At 38.1% G+C, this 13,433-nt stretch overlaps 1 protein-coding gene across 6 annotated transcripts in view; it reads left to right on the top strand.

The window, feature by feature from the left end:
• The first annotated feature begins 3,639 nt into the window (after positions 1-3,639).
• Positions 3,640-13,433, top strand: part of SBF2 (SET binding factor 2) — a 588,450-nt gene continuing 578,656 nt past the window's right edge. For all 6 annotated transcript variants that reach the window (XM_050954979.1, XM_050954981.1, XM_050954978.1 and 3 more), the window contains exon 1: positions 3,640-3,838. In XM_050954979.1, coding sequence (XP_050810936.1) covers positions 3,784-3,838 — 55 coding nt within the window. In that variant the 5' untranslated portion in view covers positions 3,640-3,783. The remainder of the gene's footprint in view (positions 3,839-13,433) is intronic.

Here is a 13,433-nt window from a genome sequence, read left to right as displayed (position 1 = left end):
CTAAGTATTATTGCTGCCACAAGAGTTTCTCTGAGATCTCTGTGTATCAATGGGAAAATAGATTTTTGGCCAAATTCCATATGACTTACGCAAGAAAATCTTTCCTTAAAGTCAGAGAGAAATTTTCTTGTGCAAGGAGTATGGAATTTTGCCCTCAGGTATGGATTGATATTAATTTAATGATATTTATATGCAATTTACATTGTCATACTACATATTATAATGAATCTGAAGTTGGACTATATATATGAATATAAGTATTCTACAATATGTAGTGTGTAAAATCTCAGCCAAAGTCAATCTGCCAAATTCTTGCTTTTAGTTTTATTCCTTTTCAGTTAATCTGGGCCAATATATTCAAAAGTGACTAGTGATATTAGGTGCCTTGATTTTTGGGTGCCCAACAAGATGCCTTAATGGCATCTGATTTTCAGAAAGTGGTGAGAATCCAAAAATTGAAGCACCCAATAATCCCTGGACACTTTTGAAAATCTAGGCTCTGGGACTTGTCCTTTGTCCTCAACATTTTGAATGTTCCACCTACAAGATAAGTTCACTCAATGTTCTGAATTTTTTTTTTAATTTCCAGGCAGAACAGGATGAGTTCCTCTGCCTCTCTGGGAGGAAATATGATCTCATTGTTGAGGCATTGGACAGGGATTTAGTTTCAATTCTCCACTCTAACATAGACTTCCTCTGTGACCTAAAGCAAGGGTCTCTCTCTCTCTCTCTCTCTCTCTCCATGTCCTCATTTGTAAGATGAGGATACAGAGATGTACAGAGGATAACTCCATAAATATTTAGGACATGCTCAGATACTATGATAATGGTGACCATATGGTACCCAAATAGGTAGTTTAGTTAAGAAGCGAATTCAAGTTAAGAAGTGCTTTTTCTTTTGCTTGACTGTTTTAAAGGCGTGCCACCCTATGCTGTGATCCCACTAGATTTTACAATCTAATCAAGATTTAGCTAAGTCTGTTTGGATGGAAGAGGCAGGAATGGTGGTAGCAGTGCTGGTGAGACACCAGATATATTTTTTTCTCCTAAGTGCATACTGAATTAATAACCCAGCAAAGTCCTATGTAACATTGTTCTGCTAGAGGTGCTCTCTCAAAAGAAGTGTGAAAGAAGAGAATCTGTGATTTGTTTTGATTAAATAATTCAGTGGTACTTTTTGTAAAAGTAGAGATGTTAATCCTAAACTCCTGGTCAAATTCCAAATTAGGTAATTACATTCTGCCTATATGAACTCCTCCTGCAGTTTCAGTTGTACGTAATGTTATTCAGTCCCTGTTCTAAACTGCTCTGTACTCTTGCTGGGCATGGTCAAACAGTTGCTGTGTTTCAAACTCTATTGATCCCACCTCACAGAGGTGCTGTGTAGCTTAATTAACAAATGCATACCTTTTTGCTATTTCAGCATTGCTTTTCATCCAAAGATCTCAAAGTAGTAAAATGATACTATTTTATAGACTTCTTACCCTAAATTTTCAAAGCAGCTCTTTAGGTTTCAGTCATAAAAATCTGAGAACCATGCTGCCAAAAACCTTCACACAGCTTTAAAAATGTATCCCTTAAACTTATTCTAGCTACTCTATTACTCAGGGGGAACCAAACTAATCTAATCAGAACCCCTACAGCTCTTCTTTTTCTCTAATCTAATATGCAGTATTTTAGATTAATCTTATGCTCTCACCTTTTCTACTGAAGCTTATACTGCATTTTATTAAGCCTAAATCTTGCTATCTGATAATACTTTATAGAAACGTTGACTAGGTTAAGGGATTTGGGGGGGCTGCTGCCCTCTACTGGAAAGTAACAAGCAAAAGGATTTTAATGATCCATATAATGGTCCACTCCATCTATACTAGGAAAGTGTTGTTTCTAATTACACCTGTTCTGACTTTAGAGTGTAGTTATTCAGTATCTGAGATATGGACAATAATATTCCTATACAAAACATGTTTATTACTGTATTCCATATCCTAACTGATGGTGGAGTGATGAGAAATAAATCCAGATGTAACCTAACATTAGAACTAAACACTGATTCATAACCCTTACTGCTGCAGTTCTTACTATTGTGCTGTAAAACATGTCTGGGATATAAGCAATGTTTTTTTATCTTATTATACTATTTTTGGCATACACTCAACCAGTTAATCAAGCAATGTCTTGTCAGACACAGTACATATCACTGATCAGCATAATCTTTGCAGCAGCTAGTAGGCCAGTTAGGTTTTGGCATAAGAGTAAAAGGCTCAGTCCTATTTACACACTATAAATAGCAACCTGAAATCTTCCACTTAACTGTAAATGAGCTCTGCAGGCTCTTGAAGAATAGCATTTTGCTAGGATATCACACAAATGGGTAAGTAGAAGATGAACAATATTAAATAAAAGAGATACTGGAAGTCTACAACTCGAGTCACAACAACCATCTTCCCGATGAGAATTTTAAAGTGACACCAGCCTGTGATTTTCGCCCTCCGTGAGTGCCAGTGCCAAAGCTGTACTCCACATGGAACCTAAATGTGGGAAGCAAAGTTGGAAAACCTGTTTCCAGATACATCCAGTTTTCAACTAATATGGTTACCATATCTCATCACAGTATTTTAAATGAATAGAAAATTGGGCTAGAGGCAGCCTGCTTCTCTCTCTCTCTTCACACACCTTCTGCCCCAGATTTTCCTGCTGACTTTATTGCCAGAGACAACTCAGTGCAAGCATTATAAAAGTCACAGAATTACTAAAAATAATTAAGGGACTTGGTGAATGCTGTGCCATGATAACCACACTCAGGCCTGCTTCCCTCTGCACCTAGCATGTTCCTAACATTGAAAAGAAAAAGTAAACAGGAAACTTCCTGGAAATTCCTGGCCACTGAAATTCCATTCTTAAGAAGGAACTGAGGGAAGTTATTTTAGATACTCTGATATTTCATATTAAGGCATTTATTTTGTGTGCACTGAACTATAAATGCATCAGCAAAATATTATACAAAACAAGAGGATGATGTGCTTTACTGCAAATTTTGCAACAGAAAAAGTTCCATGTATAGGTGCTTAATGAAGTCGGGGAAGAGATTTTAGAAACAACTTAGTTTTCATCTGGATGTTTGTTTTTTTTGTAGTTTTCATGCGTTAAACTCAAAGTGTGTTAATAAGCTATAAATACAAGGAAGGAACAATATACATCTTGCTGCAACCTTTAAAGGAGAAAATGATCTTTGGGTGGGTATTTTTGAGACTTTTTTTTTTTTTTTTTGCGTGCACTAATATGCATGGGTAATCTACCTTGCTGCAACCTTTGTAATAGGGAGGGCTCAAATTCAAGCGCAGAATGCAAACACGCACGTTTATTTTGGAAGAGATCTTCGCATATTTATTTGTTTGCCCGTGCGGTGTGCAATCGCGAAATGCAAATAAAGCGGGAGGACGCTGCGCCCCGCCGCTGCTTTTACACCTAAAAGACAGCCCGTCCCGAATTCAATCGCGTGCTGGGCAAGGCGGACAATAGCCCCACCAGCATCCCCTCGCGCCGCCGCTCCGCGTGCTGTTTGTAAACCCCGCAGCCCACGCCCAACCGCCGCGGGGTCACAGCACAGCGGCCGAGGGGGCGCGCAAGCGCAGAGCGCGGCTGGGTGTCCAACATGGCTGAGGTGCTGCTGTTGCTGCTTCTCCTGCTGGAGCAGGGGGCAGGATGCTGAGTTCCCCAGTAGCCAGCAGCAGCTTCAGTCCTGGCAAGGGCGGTGGGGGCTGAGGCAGGCTCTTCTCAGCCATGGCTAGGCTGGCTGACTATTTCATTGTGGTGGGCTATGACCATGAGAAGACAGGTAGGTGTGGCTGTTTGTAATGCTGCTGTGTGGTGTCTGGCCGCCCTCCCCCCGCCCCCTGGTGTCACGTAGGCCCCCAGAAAGAGGAGGTGGAGGCTGTGTGGACTTTGTGTGCCAGAGGCTGCTGCGGGGAGAGGGGAGCACTTCTCCTCAGGACTGGAGGGGTTGGCAGGGGAGATGGGGTAACTGCCTCTCCCCAGGTTGGTGGGGGCTCAGGGGGTTGCTTTCACGAAGGGGACTAGTTTAGCAGGGGGTTAATTTCCTCCCCAGGACGGTGGATAGGTTGGAGGGGGAAGAAGGGGATTCTCTTCCTGCGATGAAGGCGGGCAGGTTTGCTCCAGGACCTTCCCAGAGCACGGGCATGTGTGGAGTGGCTTTCAAAATCTGCCAGTGAAAATAGAAACACACTAGTAAAGCCCTCCCTTGTCTCTCCCAGCACTAAAGCGCCTGTCACATCCTGAGCGAGTTATGAACGATGCGGGGGTGGTGGTGGTGGTCATTTTCAGCAGAAGAGGTGACATTCTGATCCTGTCACTTATTGGTAATTTCACTTGGATGTGGGCTGTTGTGCTTTCCAGGAGCCATTTTGATCATTTGAAGGAGGGCAATTGTGAAAAAAGAATGAGAGATTTTAAATGCCTCATAATTTATATCATAAAAATTATTCATTATAAGAGCCTTTAAACGTTAGCTTAACAAGAATCCCCAGGTGGGGATTCATGTTTGTTATTTTATGAAGTGTTTTCTCTGTAAGGAATAATATTTTTGTTATTCCTTTCTCCTACCTCTTTATGTATGTAGTTTTTCAAAATATTTTGTTTAGCAGAATAGTAAATTTAATGCTAAAAGAAAGATTAAGTAGGATCTTCCTGGAAACCAATTGGGGTTATTGTCCTTTTGTTTGGGGACAAACAGTTGTTAATCACGGCCTCACTGAGGTGCCGTTGATGATTTAGTATAGGTAGCAATATGGTATTTTGTAGGCTCTGTAAGGTTGCTTGTGTTATGGAATTGACACAGCGAAAATGTTTCTGCTCCGCTGGTCAGATGAGAGGGAGAGACATTATTTATGTCCGGTGTGCAACCTTAGAGGCAAAGAAAAATTGAAATATTTCTTTTATTCTCTGACTATAATATTTGTTAATGATGATATGACATCACTTGTTTATGGATATTGCTGAAGAAACTTTCAACTCTCATACTGATATATTTTAATTTTCAGTTGAGTTGTTGACTGGTACACAAATACACACAGACTTGCTTTTCAGTGGATATTTTAGCGTGAGCGTTTAATCAGGTATTGTCATTAAGCAGGATTTTAAATAATTAAATGCTTTTTATAAATGCCTAAGGCTACATGTAAAAAACCATATTTAAATCTTGTACATTTGTGGACTCTCTGAAGGTAATAGTTACTCCATAGCTTCCTTTATGTATTGTCAAAATATACATAATAAAGAAAAAGATGCCAAACTAACCCTTTAACAGAAAAATAAAATCTATTAAATTAAGTACTGTATTTAGAAGGTTTGTTTGGCTTGGATAAAAATCTGTCCATAAAAGTTTTGGTGTTCCTTCTAGAATTCACACATCATTTTGTCTATGTATTGTCTTTTCTAATTCCAATGGTGAAATTATAGGACTTGTGAAGCACTGTGAAGTGGAAGTAGGGTGCAAGAAGCCAAGGGCTATTAAGGGGAAGAGACAAATATGTAGATTGCTTTTTTAAGGGTGTGCAGTCAGCTTTGACATCTTCACTATATGAAGTAAATTGACAGATCAGAATTGGACAAATGTCTGTATTTGTAAGACCCTGATCCTGCAAGCACTTTAGCACATGCATAACTTCATGCACATCTCACTGACTTCTGGACTACTCCCTTGTGTAAAGTTATACACATGCATAAAAGCTTCCAGGATGGGGACCTTAATTTGAAGAGTCTGTGTCCTGAAATAGTTAGTTTAGACCTGACAGAGAAATCAGAAGTTATAATTGAATGGGTTTGCTGCTGTTTTAACACCTACTGTTCAAAATTTTTGAGAGAAAACAACATTCTCCAGAAGACTAGGCATGCACTGTATTCCAGATTCCTTCACCCCCACATGCAATTCCATAATACGCAGAGTACTGACTTTTTTTTTTCTTTTGTGAAATTCTAAAGTTCTTTTTGTTGTATTTATTCCATTTCCTTCTATAAGAAATAGATGGGCCCAAAATATTTCTCTAAGATAAATGTATAATTATTCTTGATGGTTTTAAATAAATCATTGTGTATAGACATTTTCTCTTCACTTTCTCTTTTTAAAAGGCACTTGTTTTGATATATTAGATTGTTTAAACTTTTAATGGCTGTGAAAAAGTTTGTATTTAATGAAAATGCAAACAATCCGTTACACCAACTTTTCTAAATGATTTCAAATAGACTCAGTATAAATTTTTAAAATCTTGAAATATAGTTCATGTAGTTTTAAGAAACTATTTCTAGAGTTCTTATTGGCAGAAAGTACTCTCAACATCATTGTTACAACTCCTGATCCAATAGGCGTTTTTTAATTGTGTCTGAAAAAGGGAGAAAGATACTGTTGGTTATAGTCTTATTTTTTACATGGCCCTCATCAATTTAGTGTCCAAGTGCATCACAAACACTAACAAATTTATCCTCACAGCACTTCCATGAGGTGGGTAAGGATTATCCCTACTCTACAGATGAAGAATTCAGGCAAGGAGAGATGAATGGATTTACCCACAGTTGAGAATTCAACCCACATTTCCTCAGTCACAGTGCGGTGTCCCAATGACAAGACCATCCTTCGTATTACAAAGGCAAATCTATTTCACCTGGCACTTTAGCCATAGCAAACATGTGCTGACAATTTTCCCGCTTAGTTGATTATTTATACTTGGATGTTTCAAAATTATAACATTTAGCAATTTACTGGTGCATTGGTTCGTACTTCCTTATTGAGTTTAGTTCCATGGTAATCCCCAAATGAGGAATGTAGAGTTTAAAATTAGTGAAGCCTCTATAATGTTTTCTTCACTTTTTAAAAGATATTTTAACTTATTATGACATGATTTTTAAGATGGTGAAAAGGAGCTGTATTGACAATTCTGTTGATTTAATCCTATGTTTATTCATGAAATAGGTGTACAGCTGTGGCATTATAAGCTTCCCTGTGCCACCCTGTTAGTGTGATCAGCTTTGACTTGGAGCTACCATCAGTGTGTCAGTCACACACAACTGCTGGATTAATCTAACTCCTTTGATTAGATTTTTCAGTCTTTGTTAGTTGGAAGTATGGCAGACATTCACCGACACAAATTGGCAGGTAGCATGTTGTATCTAATCCTGAATCAGTTTTAAAAATACATTGCAAGTATAGAAGTATTTGGGTCCTGATCCTGCATTTGACTGTCTGTAGGTGCACTCTTCCACGAACTTCTGCTGAAGTCAATGGGACAGTGTACCTGTGCATAATCATATGGAATTGGAGTGGTGGCTTTTATTGGGAGAGGGTGTCTGTACAACTGCTTATTACCCTGCTATTTATGGTTTGTAATATTGAGCTATAAAATCTAGCAACCTTGAAAACTAACAAAATTATTTTTTGTAGGCATTGTATACAATTCTATGCAACTTTTCTGATGATAAGTATGTGGCTTTTTTTGTGCACACATTTACTAACTGTTGAAAGTTTCAAGAAGGAAAATTATTCTTGTTGACTTGCCCCGTGATGCGTAGAACCGTCAGTATACATACATGTGAGTGATGCATGCACAGTTGAATCTCAGTTCTGCAATTGTATTCACACATGTAGACCCATGTACCATGATCAAGCCCTACTTATCTTGGATGTACTCTGTGTGGATGTAAGAGCCCACATATGCAGATTGGAGTCTTAGTTGCAGTTGAATTGAGCTTGCATTCCTTGTGCTCTCAACACTTCTTTTGAAGTCACTGGTCACTTTGGGTGTGAAGAGATGCAGCAGCCCTTGTGGGAAGTGAAATAAGCAAGCATGCATTTAATGTAACAAAAGTGAAGGAGTCAGATTTAATACATGCCGCTCTATAATTATTAGTTACTGCTCTTACTTTTATTCTGAACTAACAATTATAGAGCTACACATGTTAAATCTGACTCGTTCACTTTTGTCACATTAAATGCTTGCTGACTTCAGTTTCTACTGCTGTATCCCTTACACACCCAGAATTATCAGTGACTTCAAAAGAAGTTTTAGGTGCACAGGGAATGCAAGCTCAGGTCCATTGTAACTAGGACTTCATCTACGTATATGAGCTCTTAACTGGGATGGAGAAAATTTTTGTTATCCAACCCGTTAGTGTAATGGAGAGTTGCTGCAGAAATAGTCCAAAGGGCACGTATTGAGATTTCTTTGCAAAAAATGTAGCAGTTGGAAATGTAGGCCCCATGAATCAAAAAACACCACTTCATGTGCATTCTATGACTTTTTTTTTTCCCATGGGTTTTGAAGTGTGTTTGATGTGCTTTACAACAAGAATTCCCATATAATGTGTTTTGCATAATGGAATGTTGATGGGATTTAGGGAAGTGCACAGATGTTTGCAAAGATCACACAAGGGCATGAGAAAACATTGCTTCTTGTTTTTTGTGTTTTTGTTTTTTGCTGGTATAAACCCTAATCACAAATTCATCGTTGGAATTTACATATGGCCTTATTCAAAAAGGTATGCGAGAGAGACAAGATTGTATTGCTTTCCCAAAACAGAAACAAAGTGGTAGTGGCAAAGAAAGAAGCTAAATACTGGGCAAGTTTAATTTGCTCATACACCCACCATGGCTTTTCTTTAATTAAAACTTTGGAAAAAGAACTTGCATGTAATTGAGATGCAATAATGTATACAATAAAGTAAACTCTAAAAATTGCCAAAACAGAGAGAATCTGTTGTTTGTTGTAAATATTTTTTCTAAAACTAAACAACAATTAGTCTGCATTACTCTTGCTCCTGGTATCCAGTGGTTCTATGTATTAAAAAATGGAATAAGGCTTCAGTACTTTATTTTTATTGACTATTACAATGATTAATAAATTCTAATGTGACAAGTGATCATAATAAACTGCCTGTACCTTCACTTTCAAAATTATATAATTTTGTTTAATTTTAAAGAAATCACTTTCTCTTACCTAGCTTCACATCTTGTTAGATTGTGAAGCTAGATAAGAGAGCATGAAGTGAAGTGGGCAGAAGAAATTCCTAAGATGTGGTATTTTTGTTTTGATTCACCTTAACTTTTCTGTGATCAGTTTGCTTATAAACAGAAGAATGATATTGTGCCCATTTCAGTTTAAACAAAACAAACTCCAGTTAGAATTAGAATGTTTTCTTTTTTTTTAAGTCTTTTTGGAGATGATGTAACTGGTGTGTAACTTCATAATAAGTGCTAAGTAGTCTTTTCATATTTAAAGTAGTATCACATATAGTACCCAGGACAGGCGTTTGGCTGCTCCATAAATTAAGGAAAGTCACTTTCTTCCTCTTTTAAATAAACCCCTTCCCCCCACAAAAAGAGATACTGAAGTAGGAGGAGTGTAGGAAATCAGATTGTTACTTGACTCCCTTGTTTATGCCACAACTGCATGAGGGCTCGTTGCAATCTAGTCCTAAAAGTACAATATACATAAACAAAGAATCCAACAAAACAAACAAAGAAGTCCTATACTTTTTGTGGCAAAGGAGCATTAATGCTTCATCAAAGCACAAACTCTGCTTTGAGTTAAATCAGAATGCAGCTACTCGATATTGTGTATTGGATAAGATATTAGTAATCACACATGATTGATATCAGTCACTTGGTGTATAGGGAAAAATGAAGTTGTAACAGAAGGCTGTCACATGAGTAGTGTAATCTTCATTAAAATATAATCCACTGTTACGTAGGCATTAAGGCAAAGCAGAAATATGTTTCTCATGTTCTTTTCCATTGACATTCTCTGGTCTCTAAAAACTAAGATTCAAAGATTTGCTACCAATATAAGCATATTTATTTATTTAAGCTGTTCATTGTAATTGAAAATGGGTTACTCTGAATCACCTGATTTATAATTTAAGAAAATACTGCAACTCTGAAAGTGAAGTTATACCTTCTTGTTCTGACACTTTCTTCAAAACTTGGATTTTGAACCTTGTCCACTGGATCTCCCTTTCATAGTGATAATAGCAAGAAAAGAGAGTATTCATTTAACAGAAAAACATTTCACCCAGCTATTTCAGTTTAAAATTTAATGTCCAGAAGGCACACATGCCTATTGTGCACGCATGTCCAGAAACTAGTTTAACTTGTCCTGGCATTGTTTAGTAAGGAAAGATAATGAATATTTTATATCTTCAGGGATATTGTAAGACTAAATTGCAACAGAGAAATAATTGCTCTTTTATTCTGTGGCAGTCTTAAATTAACATACTGCAGTTTCATATCTAACTAAAGGATGTTTCTGCTTGACACGGTGTATTCTTCTCTTCTTGGCCAGCACATTACATTGTGCAAGTTTGAACACTGCTAAAGCCCTAGGCTTCTATAACTGCAAACATATTGTGCAGTAGGAAACAGTGGTGACTTGCATTTTTAACTCTCGTAATATAACAAACATAGTAGCCTTATCATATAACACTAGTGAAGATAATTATACTGCTCTGGTGCTTCATTGACATGAATTTAAAATACCAATATGATAGCAACTCACTCCCAATAGCTGCAGCTCATAAAGTGGGGAACTGAAATTGTGGCATAATTTTCAAACAGGAAACAGTAGTTGCAGTGTTCAGCTTTGAAAAATATTGCCAAAATCTGTACCATATAAACTGATAAATTGTGGGGGAAAAACTTGCTGATGATCTCCTTCTACTCCATCTTTGCAGAGTAATGCAAGGTTTGCAAGTTGTTAGTGCTAATCTAACAATGACCACTGTGCTGAATGACTAGATTGATGTGATTGTACTGAAGGTGTTTGGTTTCTGTTGTTTTGGGATAATTTATGTCAATTTGTGTACTACTTGCTTTTTTTTATGAATAAATTGCACCTATAGTGTTAACGTCCTATTCTGAAGTCACGAACAATCTTTTTAGTGTTAATTGGGATTTAACTGCTAAATCCCTGCATACTAGGCAGAGAATATGACTTATTTATCTATTAGTCAGTGACTTGGGGATACAGTGATTTTATTTGGCTTTTTAAATTGCTTCTAAGTTCATTTTCCAAATCTTGTTCCTGCAATTTCAATATGGTCAAACACTGGAAACAACTCATACAATAATCTGTAATATAGTTTAGAACACAATTTTCTTAGGAACACAGAAAATACAATAAAGCATGGAAAATACAACATCTCTATTAAAATATACAAAGGTACCAAATGCTTAATGCTGTAGACAGAACAAAGAGTTGGCCAGGATCAGTGAACCTTGAGTGCCCTTTTTGCATATTTGGGTGTTGATGGAAATGCTAACGTACAAATTCTGAAGATCATAATGATCACAGGTATTAAGAAGATTCTACAAACTATTTAGGACACTTGAACCTTTATGAATAATTATACACACCATTACATTAAAAGAATATTATTAAGGTTGCAAAGTGAAGCACTCACGTTAGGAAATGCTAGAATTCAAGTTGCCTGTGCAACCTTAATGAGGCCCCTGTGCAAATGCGTTAAGATAGTCAGTCATGTAATTAATGACTATATACTATTTTTTTATACAAGACTCCTGTCTCATTCAGTACTCCCAGTGGACAATGCTTAATTAATGAGCCGCTATCAATATTTTGTTTTATTCTCATTGTTTTATTCTCATTAATGAGGCCCCATGCTTATTTTCTGCACACTGTTCTTACCTTGCTCTGAAAATGGAATTATTAATTTCCTTGTTGGGTTTTCTATGGCATTCATCACTATAGTATCTGAGTGCTTTGTAAACATTAGTAATTTTCCCCCCAAGACCCCTGTGAGGAGGAGGGATATTATAATCCCCATTTTACAGATAGGGAGCTGAGGCACAGAGAGGTTAAGATCAAAAGTATCCACTAATTTTCTGTGCCCAATTTGAGATGGGTGGGACCTGATTTTGTTTTTTGAGAGCACTTAGCAATATATAGAACTACAGATTCACACTCATCTCCCATTGACTTCAGTTGCAGCTGAGAGTTCTTGACACTTCTGCAGATCATTCATCAGGGTCTCAAGATGGGCCCCAGAAAACAAGAAGCACGAAGTTAGTGACCACTTATGAAAATTTTGATTTCATTGTCTTAATTAGCATCACATAGGAATTCTGAGGGAGAGGAGGGACAGAATCCATTTCCTCCAGGGCAGCATTCAACTGCTTTAACCACGAGACTATCCTTTATCTTTCTGTAGGCCCCTACCTCCTTCACCATGATGAATCCCAGACCAGTTCCATTCTGTGCACTGAACGAAGCAAGGACCCTGTGGAAAATATAGTGAATAATCATATAATTAAACATTGTATCATAATGCATATACCCAAAGAGGCTGAATTACAGTTCCACTGACAATCTTAGTTCTGGGATTTCCTAACTTCAGTGCTTGACTTTGCAATCTTAATAATCTTAATTATTTCCTACCTTTAAAAAAAAAAAAAGCAAATTTGAAATAAATTCCATCATGTGGGATCATATTGACATCCACATAGGTCATCAGCAGGGTTGGAACCTTTAGATCCACTCTTCAGACCTCGCCACTTGAGCTAATGGAATAACTGATGGCAATTGTAGCTTGTCATCTTCTACGGGAGTCAGCAGAGGGGGATGAGACATGCATTTTGCCAGTGGGATTCACAGATATTTGCTGACTGCAGAGGAATGATGAGACTCAGGATTCTTGAGCTCCATTGCAGCATCTGGGGGGGTGTATTCTTTAGTGGGAAGGATTGTCTTCACATGTCCCTTAAGCCTGATGTCTTCTGTTCCATCCTCTCCAACCTATCCTTTCTTTTCTCTGCTCCTGGCTCCTTGTCCTAGTCCCATTCTCCTTGTCTACCCAGTCCTAATCTCCACTTCTCAGGCTTCTTACTCAAGTCCCAGTCTCTCCATCTGTCCAAGTCTCCAGTCTACTACTTTCCCTCACCCCTAGTCTGGCTTTTGTCCCCTTTGCTTTCAGATCAGAGCACATCCTCCTCCAAGCCATCTGGGTGCCAGCGGGATATGAGTGTGTCCTTGAGACACGCTGTCAGTTCCAGTACCTGGTCCCATCTCAGCCCAGGGCAGCAGTTACGGGGAAAATCTTCTGAGGTCTTGTTCATTTGCTCAGTGAGGATACAGCATGCACAGTCCCCTCACATAAGAGCTGTGAGGGGATGGAGCATGTTCTGTGGGGATGGTATGTGTAGGGATTAGGTGGTGTGAGACCCCAATGTGGTCAGTGAGGATGGAATCTTTGGAGATTTTAGCTATTAAAATTGAAGAAGTCTCTATTGAGTGTATGTGAACTGCAACGTTTTCCTCCAAAGGCTTATAACTTGGCCAAATTTGGGTGGATTTTCATGGGGATGGCAAAAGGTACATCACTGGCAAAAAGGTTGCCTCTTCCTGCGCCCT

Source organism: Gopherus flavomarginatus, chromosome 5 (assembly GCF_025201925.1).
Source record: "Gopherus flavomarginatus isolate rGopFla2 chromosome 5, rGopFla2.mat.asm, whole genome shotgun sequence".
NCBI lineage: Eukaryota > Metazoa > Chordata > Testudines > Testudinidae > Gopherus > Gopherus flavomarginatus.
The sequence above is the reverse complement of the archived record's forward strand: the minus strand, read 5'-3'. Positions and strand labels throughout refer to the sequence as shown.